The sequence below is a fragment of the Bos grunniens genome, chromosome 8 (genome assembly GCF_055505025.1).
Source record: "Bos grunniens cultivar Pamir isolate PY7600 chromosome 8, Bosgru_T2T1.0, whole genome shotgun sequence".
Lineage (NCBI taxonomy): Eukaryota > Metazoa > Chordata > Mammalia > Artiodactyla > Bovidae > Bos > Bos grunniens.
The window spans coordinates 69,192,795-69,209,847 of NC_141172.1; the positions used below are offsets into that span (position 1 = coordinate 69,192,795).

General features: G+C 42.1%; 1 protein-coding gene across 2 annotated transcripts in view; it reads right to left on the reverse strand.

The window, feature by feature from the left end:
• Positions 1-8,838, reverse strand: part of LOC147367342 (tumor necrosis factor receptor superfamily member 10D-like) — a 47,927-nt gene extending 39,089 nt beyond the window's left edge. For both annotated transcript variants that reach the window (XM_086416421.1, XM_086416425.1), the window contains exon 1: positions 5,663-8,838. In XM_086416421.1, coding sequence (XP_086272547.1) covers positions 5,663-5,809 — 147 coding nt within the window. In that variant the 5' untranslated portion in view covers positions 5,810-8,838. The remainder of the gene's footprint in view (positions 1-5,662) is intronic.
• Positions 8,839-17,053: the final 8,215 nt, after the last annotated feature.

Genomic DNA, 17,053 nt, shown 5'->3' on the forward strand with positions numbered 1-17,053 from the left:
CATCCAACTTGGAAAGGAGGAAGTAAAAGTGTCACATTTTGCAGGTGACATGATATTATGTATCAGATCAAATCAGTCGCTCAGTCGTGTCCGACTCTCTGCGACCCCATGAATCGCAGCACGCCAGGCCTCCCTGTCCATCACCAACTCTCAGAGTTCACTCACACTCACATCCATCGAGTCAGTGATGCCATCCAGCCATCTCATCCTCTGTCGTCCCCTTCTCCTCTTGCCCCCAATCCCTCCCAGCATCAGAGTCTTTTCCAATGAGTCAACTCTTTGCGTGAGGTGGCCAAAGTACTGGAGTTTCAGCTTTAGCATCATTCCTTCCAAAGAAATCCCAGGGCTGATCTCCTTCAGAATGGACTGCTTTAGATTTCCTTGCAGTCCAAGGGACTCTCAAGAGTCTTCTCCAACACCACCGTCAAAATGCTAAACACTCCATTTTAAAAAAACCTCTTAAGACTAATAAATGAAGCCAGTATAGTTACAGGATATAAAAATCAATATGAAAACATATGGTGCATTTCTTTACATGAATAACAAACCAGCAGGAAGAGAAATAAGAAAACAATTTAATTTACAATGGCATGAAAAAATTAAAATTCCTATGAATAAGTTGAATAAATTTAGCCAAGGAGGTCAAAGACCTGTACATTGAAAACTGCACAAATAAATGGGAAAGCAGTCCATGCTTATGGATTTGAATAATCAATATTTTTAAATGTCCATATACCCATAGAAATCTATAGATTTGATGCAAGTTTTATCCATATTTCAATGGCACTTTTCACAGAAATAGGACAAATAATTAAACTTTTTACAGAACCACAAAAGACTCCGAAGAGCCAAAGTAATTTTTTAAAAAAGATAAGGAAGGCTGGTGGCATCTTGCTTCCTGATTTCAAACTATGCAAGTGAAAGTGTTAGTCGCTCAGTTGTGTCTGACTTCGCGACCCCATGGACTGTAGCCAGCCAGGCTCCTCTGTCCATGGAATTTTCCAGGCAAGAATAATGGAGTGGGTACCCATTCCCTTCTCCAAGGGATGTTCCCAACCCAGGGATCAAATCTGGGTCTCCCCCACTGCAGGCAGATTCTTTACCATCTGAGTCACCAGGGAAGCCCTGTGTTGGAAAGGGAGAGTGTTAACCACTGGACCACCAGGGGAGTCCCTTCATGAAGGATTTTTGCATGTATATTTATAATAGATGTCCATTGGTATTTTCTTTTTTTTTTTTGGTAATGTCATTGTAAGTTTTTGATACCAGGGTTGTGCTGGCTTTATAAAACAGTGAAGAACTGTTGCCTGTTCATATTTTCTGAAAGAATCTGTATATGACTGATATTATTTTTTCTATGAATATTTATAGAATTCCTCAATGAAACTACATGGGCCTGCAGTTTTCATTGCTGTAAGATTTTAAGTGATGAATTCTCATTCATAAAAAGATATAGGATTAATCAGATTTTATTTTCATCTTGTATCTCTTTTGCTAAGTAATATTTTCAAGGAATTTGTCCATTTTATTCAAGTTGTCAAATTTATCAGCATGAAATTATTCCTAAGTTCCCCTTATTGTCCTTTCTATGGCTGCAGAGTTTGTTATAATATCTTATCATTAATTGTTGATATTGGTACTTTTTGTTTTTTGGCCTTTTTTCTTTTAAAATTTGGTTTGTTAATTTTGTTAACCATTTCAGAGAATCAACACTTGGTGTGTCAATTCCTTTCATTATTTGTATTCTATTTCATTGATTTCTACTCATATTATTATTTTTTCCCTATTCTTTTGAGTTCAATTTGCACTTATTTTATGGTGATTTAAAAATGTGAATCTTCAGGTCACTTTTTTTTCTTTAATTAAAAAAAATTTTACTCCCCATTTCTCCCAACCCCCTATTCTTTTAATAGAACATCTTTAATTGGAAGAGCTTCCCAGGTGGCACCAGTGGTAAAGAACCCACCTGCCAATGCAAGAGACTTAAAGAGATGTGGGTTCAGTCCCTGGATCGGGAAGATTCCCTGGGGGAGGGCACGACAACCCACTCCATTCTTGCCTGGAGAACCCCTTGGATAGAGGAGCATGGCGAGCTACAGTCCATAGGGTTACAAAGGGTAGGACACGACTGAAGTGACTTAGCATGCATTCACACGTTAATTCGGAGAAAGCGATGGCACCCCACTCGAGTACTCTTCTTGCCTGGAGAATCCCATGGACAGAGGAGCCTGGTAGGCTGCAGTCCATGGGGTCACTGAGAGTTGGACACGACTGAGCGACTTCACTTTCACTTTTCACTTTCATGCATTGGAGAAGGAAATGGCAACCCACTCCAGTGTTCTTGCCTGGAGAATCCCAGGGATGGGGGAGCCTGGTGGGCTGCCTTCTATGGAGTCGCACAGAGTCGGACATGACTGAAGCGACTTAGCAGCAGCAGCAGCAGTAGCACACTTTAATTGAAAGCTGCAGTTTAAGCACTGTGTTAGCAGCTTTTCACAAGTTTCCGTTTAGTATATATTCATTACTATTTGTTTTGAAATTCAAAAAAAAAATTCTTTTGATTTCATCTAAGAACCATAATGATTTGAAGGATGTTGCTTAATATTCAAATTTTGGAGTCTTTTTCTAGAGATCATTCTTGACTAGCAATGTAATTTCATTAAAGTCAGAGAACAGAGTTTATATGATTTCATTGCTTTTAAACTTATTTACACTTTTTAAATTGTCTAGAATGTGGTCTATCTTAGTGGAAGTATCACATTCATCAAAAAAGAATGAGTCTTCATTAGATGTTGCAAGCGTGCTCTCTGAATGTCAATTAAATCAAGATGGTTGATTTTTCTTTTTTTCTAATTTGGTCTCTCTGTGCAGCTTCGAGAATGTTAGTTCCTCACCCAGTGAACCTGTTGTGCCCTCCATAAGACAGCAGGGTCCTAACCACTGAACGGTCAGAGGAATTCCCATTATGGTTGACAGTGTTAACTTTTGCTGTTGTTTAGTGGCTAAGTTGTGAGAGACTCTGTGACCCCATGGACTGTAGCCTGCCAGGCTCCTCTATGGGATATTCCAGCAAGCATGCTGGAGTGGGTTGCCATTTCCTCCTCCAGGGATCTTCCCCAGCCTAGGGATCTAACCTGTGTCTCCTGCATTGGCAGACAGATTCTTTACCACTGAATCACTGGGGAAGCTCAATAATGTTACTACTCTTTTTCATTTTCATTAAAGGGTGATATGATAGTCCTTTGATTTCATCAATTTGTGCTTTATGTATTTTTAAAGCTCTTTTATTAGGCACAATATATTTATGGTTAAGATGTCTTCCTGATGAATTGACACTTTTAACACTACAAATGTAGGTTTAAAAAATCTTTGGTAACATCAGATGAAAACTTGAAATAGTCTTCTATGGACCTGGGCAATCCCTCAGCACTGACATCCAGTTATCTCTGTTCTGCCCCCAGCTTGCTGGTCACATTTCCCACCACCCAGATCAATACCCCCATTCCTCTCAGAGCAGGACAAAACAGTAACATTAGTGCAGGCATCTTAGAACCCACACCACCGACGCATTCAGGGGGAGTCCTGTCTGCAGCCTGCTGAGTAGCCCTGTGCAGGGGCTGTGGGGCACCGGGGACAAGGCCAGGTCCTTCCTTTCCTCAGGGCAGTTCTGGCCACAGAAACCTGAGGCAGCGACAGAGATTCCCATAAAGTTACCAAGGTGAAAAGAGCCTGGAAGGGCTGCAAGGCAGATGGGACAAGACTCCCAGTGGCAGGGAACAGGTGTGGACATGGAGGGAAAAGTCCCACAGTGCCAGGATCACAAGAACGAAGTCAAAGTAACTGGAGTAGGGGGTTGGGGCTGGGATGGACGAGGAGGAGGCTTCCTGGTGTGTAATCTCCATTGCACGCTGTTTGAGAGACAAACACTGGGGTGCACCAGGGTGCGGTGGAGATGTGAGACTTTGCCACTCACAGACTTGTGGCGTGTGTGTGTGGAGGGTGGCTTGGGGGTGTGAGAGAGAGAGAGAGACAGAGGAGGGAGACAGGAGGGCTGCGGTGGAGCAGCAGCATGGGACAAAAGAGAGGGAAACGAGGGAACTTCCCTTGTGGTTCAGTGGTTAGGATGCCGCACTTTCACTGCAGGGGTCAAGGTTGGATCCTAGGTTGGGAACCTTGATTCCTGCAGCCTTTGAGCCTTGGCCAATTAAAAGAAAGAAAGCAACTGAGAACGGACGATGGGTTGTGGAAGTGTCTTCAGTTCGGCTCAGCAATTTGTCCACTCTGCTACCAAGCTGGTGAAGTTCAGAGATGAGTCCCGAGTGGGGATTTCCTTTCGTGCTTCTTAGCACTTACACCCCGAAAGTGATGCAATACTGTTAGCTGGGTTTGCAGAGTCTAGTTGGACCTTGCTGTGTGCCCAGGTTACTTCCTGGAGCTGATGTAACTGTTTTAGGGTCTAGTTTGATTTTCACTCTCCCTTGATAGGTCACCCAAAACAACACTACTCTTTCCTCCCTGGGGACAAATGGGCCCTAAAAGCTGCACCGTTTCTTTTCTTTTCTTTTTTTTTGAACAAAAGAGTCTTTAAATTCTATACTGCTTTACAATTGTCAAGCGATTCACACACAGGATTTCATATAATCTCACAATAACTGTTCTTTTCCCCTCATCCCTATCTTGCCCCTCCCTGCTTCCCTCTCCTCACTGGTAACCACCAGGTTGTTCTCTGTATCCCTGAGTCTGCTTCTTTTTTGTGTGTTACTCACTAGTTTGTTGTAATTTTTATATTGCACGTGTAAGTGTAAGTAACATCATACAGGGTTTCTCTTTTACTCTAAACCCCATCAGCTGTGACAAAGCCATAGTGTCAGACTTGTTCTCAAGGTCTTCCTGAGCTCTGAGACCTGTTTCTTCTAAGATTTGTGTGGCTGTGGGTAGTTGTTTTTACAAGTAAAAACACAGCTAGGCTAACCGTAGACCCTTCCGCCTGGAGTTCAGGGCAGCCATTAAATAGTTTTTTCAGGATGCATGCCACACCTGTTTCAGACTCAAAACAGAAATCAAAATAACATCTTCAGACCCTTTCCTCCTAAACTAGACAGAGCCCCTGAGGCTAGCCGCCTGATTACTGGGGATTTACCCTGTAAGCCCTGTGGGTTGCTGCGGAAGAAAGTGGAAGGAATTTGCAAAATGACCGACAGCAGCCCAGAAGGGGTGCTGAATGCAAGGGAGGGTGGGAAAGCTACTTTTCTGTAAAAATCGAGGGGAAGAATAGATGCGATGAGCATATTCTAGAATCTCAACATAAAAGGAGAGGAGAGAGGGAAAGGAAGAAGGGAGAGGGGAGGGAGGAGGGGGGAAGGAAGGGGAGCTGAGAGGCTTGCAAAGGAGTTTTCTATTATTTTTCCTTTGGAATTTACTTCTGGGACAGCCAGACAACCTAGAACCGGGACGGAGAACACGGGTTCTTCTCCCTCTGGGCCCGGGTCTGTCCTGCCAGGCCCTGAACCTGCTCCTTCCCCCCATTCAGCCCACGGTAGATCTCGCTCGGACAGGCCCCGGCCGCAGCTGACCCGGGCATGCACACCGCCGGGCCTTTTCCCGCCGCCATTTACCGGCCACCCGGCGCGCCTTGCGGAGTGGTACCCGCGGTGGTACTCACCCGCAACACGACACCCATGACGAAGACTAGGCACCCGAACCGAAGTTTGGGGCCACCGGCAATCGAGGAGGCCGGTGCCCTCCGTCCGTGCTGCCCCTTGCGGTCGGGCAGTGTTTGCTGTCGAGGTCCCCGCAGGTTGATGGTCATGAGGAATCTTCACGGTCGTCCGTGGAACTTGGAAAGCCGGCCTCTGATGGCCAGACGTCGGAGCTCTTCTGTATACCGCCGCGGAGCTCTCCTGTATACCGCCGCGGAGCTCTCCTGTATACCGCCGCCCGGGCGCACTGTACTTAAGCTTTCGGAGAAAGCAGGCGGAGGTGGCCCCGCCTTGTCTTACTCAGGAAATTGCTCAATCAGTGCCGGAAAAATAAGTATCTCCGTCTCCCTCTCGACGGCGAGTTGAACGCAGCCCGCGTGCGTGCTCAGTCGCCCAGTCGTGTTCAACTCTTTGCTGACCCCATGGACTGCGGCCCACCAGCCTTCTCTGTCCATGGGCTTTCCTAGACAAGAATACTGGAGTAGCCTGCCATTTCCTCCTCCAGGAATCTTCCCGACCAGGGATGGAACTCTCCTCTCCTGCATCTCTTGCATTGGCAGACTGATTGTTTACCAGGGAGCCACCTGGGAAGGCGGAAGCACGCAGAGTTGGCATTAAAGGTTCTTCTTGAACCAGATTCCTTCTCAGGGGCAACGACCCTCCTGAGCTACCTCTAGTCCTCTGACTACCGCCTTCTACTGGCTCTCAGCTTCTGCTCCTCCCAGGCTCATTGACAGTGTGGGTGCAGGGGAGGGGTATCACTGCCTCCAGAGTCACGTGGCAGCTCTGTGCCAGGGGAAAGTTGTTGAATCAGAGGTTTGCTCTTATCATCTTAGTAGCCAGGTGCCTGACTGGAGCAGATACTCAGTGAATAGGTGGGTCGACAGGATGAAGGTCACAGAGACTGCCATCGGTGGGTCTGAATTCAGGTCACAAATAGGCTTCGGATCTCCTCCATCACTACCTGTGCGTTGCAGTAATGCCAGGGTCAACGTCTGACTTTCACACGCAGGACTTCATACTAACTCCTCTCGACCCTACTGCTGCTCTTGCAGTCAGGCAAGCTAGAGGAATCCACTCCATTCAGCCTTTCTTGGAGATTTTTCTTCCCTGTAGAGTCTTTAAAGCCTTTGGGAAACAGAACTGCTGGCGGCTAATTGGCATAGGAAACCAAACCGGCCGGGAGGAGGAGGTCCCCACGTGGGTCGGGCTCGTCCAGCTGTCCCGAAACATCCGCGCTCTGCTGGACTTAGGTTGTGGGGAGTCCAGTATTGGGTGAGCGGCACAAGACTAGGTCCTACAAGGCTAGGGCGACTGTGGGCTGGGGACTGGGCAGGGGAGACAGGAACCGGGAGCCTCCAGCTCCACCCTTTTGTATCAGTTTTGTGAGGCCGGTGTGGTAGGAATTAAAATTCCTTTTTCCTCCATATGTTTATCCAGCGGTTCCAATATCATTTATTGAAAACACTTTCTTTTCCCATTGAATAATATTACTGCCTTTGTTGAAATTCAATTGACCGTCTATATGTTCCATTTCTGGACACTATATTGTGTTCCATGGATCTATTCATTTTCTCTCCTGTGCCAATACCACGTTGCCTTGATTGTGTGTGTGTGTGCTCAGTCGTGTTCCACTCTTAGCGACCCCATGGACTGGAGTCCGCCAGACTCCTCTGGCTGTGGAATTTCCCAGGCAAGAATACGGGACTGGGTTGCCATTTCCTCCTCTAGCAGATTTTCTGACACAGGGATGGAACCCCGTCTCCTGCTGCTCCTGCACTGGCAGGCAGATTCTTCACCAGTAAGCCGCCTGGGAAGCCTGTTGCCTTGATTACCATAGCTTTATAGTGAGTGTTGAAATCAGGTAGTTTAAGTCCTCCAATTGTTCTCTTTTTCCTCTGAAATTGTTTGTGTTTCGATATAAGTTTTATATAAAATATTTAATTAAAAAAGTCCTGGGATTTTCATCGATATTGCATTGAAAGTGATGATTGACAAGAATTGACATTTTAACAATATTGAGTCTTACAATCAATGAGGTGGTTTTATATTAGACCTTTCTTACTTAATCTTAACAACATTTGGTAAGCTTTCTATGTACAGATTGTATACATCTTTTGTAAATGCATTCCCAAATGTTTCTGATGCTACTTTCAGTGGAATGGTTGAGATTATTGGTTTTTCTTTTCAGTCCATGGGTCCCAAAGAGGGGGACGTGACTGACTGAGCATATTGTAGACAGCTTATAATTTCAGCTTGCTTTTTTCCAGTTGGAGAATTTCAGCCTTATAATTGACGTGTTTATTCTAGTTACATTCATTGTTGTAGCTTTATTCAGAATATATGATTTGCCACAATTTCTTCATTTTGCCTTTGTTTTTTAACAATATTTTCACTGGGTATGAATGAGTAATGAGTCAACAGGTTTCTTTCACCACTTTAATTCTTAGCTCCATTGTTTAAGTCAGGTCATTCATTGGTCTTTTGAATGCAAAAAAAATTTTTTTTATGCACAAAATTTTCTCTTTGTTACTATGATGTGCCCAGGTGGTGTTTTCTTTATATTTATCTTTCTTTGGGACTTTCTAAGCTTTTCGAATTTGTAAATTGGTGTTTTGTACTACATTTGAGAAAATTACAGCCATTTTTTTTTCTCATTTGTTAGTTATTTCTTTTCAGTCTTCAATTCCAAACATATTCCATGGTGTTGTCCCGAAGGTCACCCGACTCTGTTCCCTGTTTTCTTTCAGTTTTTTTTAACCTCTGCTCTTCAGATGGAATGCTCTTTAGATCTATCAAATCTCTCTTCAAGTTCGCTCATTATGTCTTCTGCAGTGTTCAAACTCTGTTAATAACATTCAAGTGAATTTTTAATTTCAGATAATGGGATTTTCAGTTCTAAAATTTCCTTTTGGTTCTTGTTTTATAGTTATCACTTCTGTGCTGAGATATCCTAACTTCTGTTCATTTTAATAATTTTCTACAGACCGAACATATATTTTAAAGCTCCCCAAAAGAGATTCTATTATGAATTAGAGGTGAGAACCAGTAAAAAGATATAAACTTTACCCGGAAGGAAGAGATATGTAATGGGAAGTATCGATAGCAGAAAATGTTAAAATCCCTCTGTCCATGGGATTCTCCGAACAAACATACTGGAGTGGGTTGCCATTTCCTTCTGTAGGGGATCTTCCCAACCCAGGGACTGAACCTGGGTCTCCTGCATTGCAGGCAGATTCTTTACTGTCTGAACCACCAGGAAAGTCGACAGAGAAGGTATTATACTTTATTGACAAAGAAGTCTCAAGGGAAACCCAAAGACAACAGAGAATAGATAAACAAGCACAACAAGGGAATTTTAGTCTCTGACAACAACCGCTACAGTAAACACCTTCTCCTAGCCAGACAAAAATAAAACCTTACCCTAAACACCTACTTAGCTCAGGTCCTTTACCAGTTACCTTATGTCTAACTTTAAGCAGAAAATTATATGGCATCCTAAAAGACCAAAACCAAAAACACTCATTGAGTTTTAAGAGATAGAGCCAGCACCAGAATGAGACACAGATGTGGTGGAGATGTTGGACTTACCACATCGGGAATTTAAAACAACTAGGAATAATATGCTAATGATTCTAATAGAAAAGTGGGCAACATGCAAGAACAGATAGGAAATGTAAGCAGGGCGATGGACACTTCAAGAAAAAAATTAAAAAGAAATTCTAGTAACAAAAAACCCCACAATGTAACAGAAATAAAGGATGCTTTTCCTGCCCTCATGAATAGAATCAACGGAAGGGGAAGCATCAGTGAGCTTGAATCAATGTCAACAGAAACTTAGAAACCTAACTACAAAGGGGAAAACAAAAGAATTAAAAGGGCAGAACAGAATATTCAAGAACTGTGGGACAATTGAAAAAAGAAGTAACATAAACACAAGGGGAATACCAGAGAGAAAAGGAAAAGAGAGGAAAAAGAAGTATTCGAGGAAATAATGACTTCAAATTTTCAAAAATAAATGATAGACACCAAACCACATATGTAGGAAACTAACAGAACAACAAGCAGGAAAAATATTTTAAAAAATTTATGCATAGGCATCTCATACCCAAGCTACAAAATACCAAAGGAAAAAAAAGAGAATCTTAAAAGAGGCCTAACCTCGAGAGGGAAGGGATATGTGTATATATATAGATAGCTGATTCAAGATGTTGTACAGCAGACACTAACAACATTGTAAAGCAATTATGCTCCAACTTAAAAAAAATTTTTAATTGTATGGTTTCAAGATTGATTGTGAAAAAACTGAATTACAATTCTAAAAAAGAAGAATCCTGAAGGGAAAACATTTTACCTGCAGAAGATGAAGAATAAGAATTGTAAAAAAAAAAAAAAGAAGAAGAAAGTGAGGTAAAATACTTAAAGTGTGAAAGGAAAGAAAATCCCACCAAACCAGGGTTCTTTGTGGAAGAAAATTATTCTTCAGAAGTAAAAAGAGAAATAACAACTTTCTCAGACAAACAAAAATTGAGGAAACTTGGGCCTTGCAAGATATGCATTTAGGAAGGTTGTTTTTTTTTTTCCAGAAAGAAAAGAAATGATAGAATTCAAAGACTAAGATTTGCGTAAAGAAAATAGCTTCAGAGAAGGAATAAAATAAGACAGATTTTTTAAAAAGGCAAATTAAAATCCTTTACTTATTTTTTTGAAAGAAGGTCTATATATTCAACAGTTCTTTATTGAACATCGACTCTGGACCAGTAACTATTTAGACTCTGGACAGCCAGAATGTCATCCTGGAGCTTATCCACTAGTAAATATAACCACAAACCACTTTCTGATTCTTCAGTGAAAACTATATTAATTATATTGCTATGAAGTTTGACTATTTCATTCAGATTAGAGACAAATGACATTCTAAGATTACTTATTCTCATTTGGTCCAACAAAAACTCTGGAGTGAAGTCACTCAGTCGTGTATGACTCTTTGTGACCCCATGGACTGTAGCCCACCAGGCTCCTCTGTCCATGGAATTCTCCAGGCAAGAATACTGGAGTGGGTAGCCATTCCCTTATCCAGGGAATCTTCCCAACCCAGGAATCAAACCCAGGTCTCCTACATTGCAGGTGTCTACCGTCTGAGCCACAGAGAAGCCCATTTGATGGGACAGACAACAATTTGTTCCAAATGATACTAGCCAAAATGTATGTAGTGATGATAACTTCTTGATAAGTGAAGTGAATGAAAGCAGTATTATGAAGGATGGGAGAGAGGGGTTGAGGTGACATTGCTATTGAGTACTTGTACTGCCTGTGAAATGATACAGTGTTATTAGAAAAAGGACTTGGATTAGTTTATTTTTAAGTTCTTGTTATTTGTTTATGTGGCTGCACTGTCTTAGTTGCAGCAGGTGGGTTCAGCAGTTTTGGTGCACAGGCTTAGTTGCCCTTTGTAAACCAAAGGACAGCTACTTAGAAAGTACAAAAAGAAAAAGAAGAAGTAAAACTTATATGCCAACAGAGGTTAAAAATGAAATCATATAAAGTGTTCAATTAAACCCACAGAAGCCAGAAAAAGTGGAAGTCAATACAAGAAACAAAGAACAAGGCAATGAGTACAGAACAGTAACAAATATTTTAGATTTATAACTCAACTATATAAATAATAATTAAAACATCAGTGGTCGAAATACTCCAACTGAAAGGCAGGGACTGTCAAACTGGATAAAAACAAACAACACTCAACTGCATGATGTTTGGGGGGGAAAAAAAGGCAATGTAGATATAGACAAGCAGTAAAAGTGTAGAGAAAAATATGCTAACACTAAAACTAGAAAGATGGGATGCTTATATTAATTTCAGACAAAGCAGACTTCAGAGTAAGGAAAATTATCAGGATTACAGAGGGGCAACATGCAATGGAAAAAAAAAAGTCAATTCTGCATAATTTTTCCAAAGACATAACAATCCTTAATGTGAATGCACCTAACAACAGAGTGTCAAAATATACATGAAGCAAAACTTGATAGAAAGGCAAGGAGAAATAAAAGAATCCACTATTATAGCTAAAGACTTCGATAGCCTCCATCAGTAACAGACAGATCCATCAGGCAGAAAATCAGTAAGATTCTAGTTGAGCTCAACAACACCATCAGTCAACTGCATCTGTGACATCTATAGTCTACTTCATCCAACAGCAACAGAATACATGTTCTTTTCAAGCTGACATGGAATATTCACCAAGATAGACAGATCACAGTCTGGGCCATAAAACACTCCTTACCAAGTTTTAAAGAATAAAAACCTTACAATGTCTGCTCTCAAACCACAATGGAATAAAACTATAGAAATCGATAACAGAAACAACTGGAAAATCCTAAAATACTTGGAAATTAAATAATAATTTCTCAATCACACATGGTCAAATGAAAAAGGATTTAGAGAAATGGAATATTTTGAACTAAATGGAAGTAAAAATAAAATGTATTAAACTTTGTGGGCTGCAGCACAAGCAGTGCATGGGGGCAAGTTTGTAGCAACGAATGCACATGTTAGAAAGGAAGGAAGATCTAAAATCAATAATCTAAGATTTCATCTTAGAAAACTAGAAAAAAGAAGAGCAAGTTAAATTCAAAGTAAGAGAAAGAAAAGAACAAATAAAAACCAGAGCAAAGATCAACACAATTGAAAACAGGAAATTAATAAAGAATATCAACCAGACCAAAGCTGGATGTTTGAAAAGATCAGTAAAATTGAGAAATCTCCCATGAGGTTCATGGGACAGAGAGAAGTGGGGGGAGGTGGTGGAGAGAGAGAGAGAAATTACAAATTTCAAGGAAGAAGCAGAGACCATAACAACTAATCCCAGGGATGTTGACAGAATAATAAAGTAATATTATGAACTACTATTATGTCTATGAATTTGATAACCCTGATAAAATGGACCAATTCTATTTGGTAGATTAGAAATCTACCAAAACTTAAACAAGAAGAAATAGACAATCTGAATAGGCCTATATCTGTTAAAGAAATCAAATCAGTAATGAATAAAATACCCAAACAGAAAGTACCAGGCCCAGATGGGTTCACTGGTGAGTTCTACCAAACATTTAAAGAAGAAATTCTACCAGTTTTCCACAGTCTCTTCCAGAAAATAGAAGCAGAGGGAATACTTCCTAACTCATTCTATGAGGCCTGCATTACCCTAATATCAAAACAAAAGACATTACAAGAAAAGACAACTACAGACTAATATCTTTCAAATGTCCATGCAAAAATCCTCAACAAAACATTAGCACATCTAATCAAGCATAAGAAGAAAGATACACCATGACCAAGTGGGATTTATCCCGGGTATGCAAGACTGGTTTAATATCGGAAAATCATTCAGCGTAATCCACCACATCAACAAGCTAAAGAAGAATATGATTTGTTCATATCAAAAGCTGCAGAAAAGCATTTTTGAGGAGAGTATGTAGGGACTTCCTTCATACTGTTAAGATGCTGAAACTTTGAAATCCTGATTTTGCCCACATCTTCCTGGATGCTACTTCCCTGGTGGCTTTGATGGTAAAATATCCGCCAGCAATGCGGGAAACCCAGTTTCGATCCCCAGGTCGGGAAGAACCCCTGGAGGAGGGCATGGCAAACTAATCCAGTATTCTTGCTGGGAAATGCCATGGACAGAGGAGCCTGGTGGGCTACAGACCATGGGGGTCGCCAAGTGTCGGATACAACTGAGACTAACACTCCCAGATCCTCCTGTACTTGAATGGTTAATAAAACCACACTTCAGTTCAGTTCAGTTGCTCAGTCGTGTCCGACTCTCTGCGACCCCATGAATCGCAGCACACCAGGCCTCCCTGTCCATCACCAACTCCCAGAGTTCACCCAAACTCACGTCCATCGAGTCGGTGATGCCATCCAGCCATCTCATCCTCTGTCGTCCCCTTCTCCTCCTGCCCCCAATCCCTCCCAGCATCAGTCTTTCCCAATGAGTCAACTCTGCGCATGAGGTGGCCAAAGTACTGGAGTCTCAGCTTTAGCATCATTCCTTCCAAAGAACACCAAAAAAAAGTTTCTCCTAAACCCTGATTCAATTGCTAGTGTCCCCCTCCGCCCTGCCAGAAGCAACAGGATTTTTTTTTAATCTTCACTTCGAGAACCTGGCAGAGCTCCTGGAAGTAAAACTCCTCACTTAGAGGGATTCCTTCTAAGACTGACCTTCTTGGTATTTTTAATTTTCAGACTTATCCACACATATAGTTTTTTGATACTTTGATGCTGGATTCAAAGGAGGATTTCTCTTGCAGGTGTCTGCTTAGTAAGTGTGATTCTCTGTAGCTTAACTGTTTCCCCAGTTTTTGTGATAGAAGTTTGCCCTTTGACCTCAGTTCTCTGATGGGTCTAAGAGTTGTTCATTTATTGCTTTTTCAGATCTTTGTTAGGACAAAATGATGGCTTCCAAGTTACTTATATGCTGGACTGGAAATATAGAACAATTTAGAGGGAAAGAGTGGAAGAGAAGACAGTGAAATGAAAAAGTGATACATTTGGACTTGCCTGGTGATCCAGTGGTTAAGAATCTGCCTTCCAAAGCAGGGGATATGGGTTTCATCCCTGATCAAAGAACTAAGATCCCACATGTGACTAAGCCTCAACTACTGAGCCCAGGTGCCACAATAAAAGATCCTGGATGCCACCGGTCAGACCCAACGCTGCCAAATAAATAAATATTAAAAAAAAAAATAAACGGGGATAAATTCTTTGGAGTGAAATTGAACAGAATCACAAATGGTCACTGAGTCATTCTAAAGAGTCGTGGCTGTTAATAGGTAGATAGCAACAGCCTCTGTGGTCTGGGTGCTTTGAAGAAAGAAGGGATTTCCCACACCTGTTCTTTGCTCAAACTCCTCAGTCTGAACATGGAGGCAATTAAATTTAGAGGTATTTCAGCCCCAAACAGCTAAGAAACAGTCATTCAAATAGATCAAAGATTCAACTACTGTATTAATACATTGTATTCAGGTAAATAACAGATAGGCTTTGATTAAATTGTTTCTTTATTCAGAGTTTGGTCAATTAAATTCATTCATTTATTCATTCAACAAAGTCCTCCGGATATGCCAGGCACTGTGCTAGAAACAAACATAATTAAGAACACAGTCCCTAACAGGAGGGCACTTCAGCCAGTCAGAGATACAGGCACAGAAACGGAAACTTAGAAAACAACGTGGGGTCTTCGCTGGTGGGACAGTGGGTAAGAATCGCCTGCCAATGCAGGGGACATGAGTCTGATCCCTGGTCTGGGAAGATCCTAAGTGCCTCTAAGCAATTAAACCCATGTGCCACAACTGCTTAGCCTACACTCTAGAGCCCAGGAGCCGCAACTACTGAAGCCCATGCCCCTAGAGCCTGTGTCCTGCAACAGAGAAGCCACCTAACCTGCAGTGAGAAGCTCACGCACTGCAACGCAGAGTAGCCCCCACTTGCCAGAACTACAGAAACCCCCCCACCCGCCCAGCAACAAAGATCTAGTGCAGCCAATAATAATAAAATAAATAAAAGGAAACAATCTGGCACATTAAATGATAGGAACACAAGCTTACAGAAGGATAAGGAGCAACACCTAATCCAGCCTAGAGCAGGAAGGAAGGAAGAGGAAAGAAAGAGATTGGGAAAGTCTCCCATAACACAGCAGTGCCTGAACAGAATATTAACAAGCCTGCCTTCTCCCTCTGTAAACCTCACAGTTCAGTTCAGTTCGGTTCAGTCGCTCAGTTCTTTCTGACTCTTTGTGACCCCATGAACTTCAGCACGCCAGGCCTCCCTGTCCATCACCAACTCCCAGAGTCCACCCAAACCCATGTCCATTGAGTCGGTGATGCCATCCAACCATCTCATCCTCTGTTGTCCCCTTCTCCTCCTGCCCTCAATCTTTTCAAGCATCAGGGTCTTTTCAGATGAGTCAGTTCTTCGCATGAGGTGGCCAAAGTGTTGGAGTTTCAGCTTCAATATCCTTCCAATGAACACCCAGGATTGATCTCCTTTAGGATGGACTGGTTGGATCCCCTTGCAATCCATGGGACTCTCAAGAGTCTTCTCCAACACCACAGTTCAAAGCATCAATTCTTCGGCGCTCAGCTTTCTTTATAGTCCAACTCTCACATCCATACATGACCACTGGAATAACCATAGCCTTGACTAGACGGACCTTTGTTGGCAAAGTAATGTCTCTGCTTTTTAATACACTGTCTAGGTTGGTCATAACTTTCCTTCCAAGGAGTAAGAATCTTTTAGTAAACCTCACAAGCTAAGAATAATGTATTTTCCTTCTCATTCCTCTTTTCGCCAAGTCCTAATGGCTGTAAATCATAGGGATGAGAACTAGAAATAAATGAGGAATGCAACAGGGTATGCATATTTATACAACAATGATGAGGCATTGCCAATAAGCAGGAGAAATGACATGGGGCATTGTGCATCACAGAGGCATTGCAGTGTTTGAAATATCTGCAATGTTTGTACTTCATGGCTGAAGTTAGGCTGCTTTAGTATCTGGCCAAAAACATATTGGGGCATCAGTATAGGAATCTCACAGCCATGACACATGGATGTTTAGGTGACACTCTGTTCTTCAGACTCCCCAGAACCAGAGGATTTCTGCAATCACACATTTACAGGAGATACTACATTTAAAATCAGAAAGCAGGAGCTAGGAAAAAAACTCAAGATCATAATGTAGAAACCTTTACTTCACAGAGGAGGAATCTGAGAGGAAACCTGCCTCTCTGAGTGCATGTAGCTCTTTACTAATAGAGATGAAACCAGAATACAGGTCTAGGTGATTTCTTTCTTTCTTTTTTAATTGAACAATATCTAAGTGTTGAGCTATGTGCTGGGTACAAAATATGAAATTTATACTCACTGGTACTTCTCTACTGTCCTCCACCCAACCTCCTGCCACAATATCATACAATCTCACTCATAAATATTTTTTCCACAAAAGAAACACTACGTGTTTTAGGGATACAGAATTTTTCTAAGTTGTAAAATACATCACCATATACTGTGGGGAAGGGGTGTAGCTATGAGCTGGAGTGGGACCTGAAGAGGAAATAAAATTAAGACAAAGCTGGAGGAGGAGAGCAGATGATAAATGAGCTGCCTAGGCAGACACCTCTCTTCCCAGGAGAGTGGGGACCAGCCCCCAAGCAGACTCCGCCTTAGGATCTCTCTCTGGCATTCCCCAACCAGAAGCCCTGCTGCTGGAGGATGGAGACAACAGGAGGAAGACCAGTGGAGATTCACCCAGTGGAGCTGTGCCTCTCAGCCTGAAGGGACTCCTGTCTCCT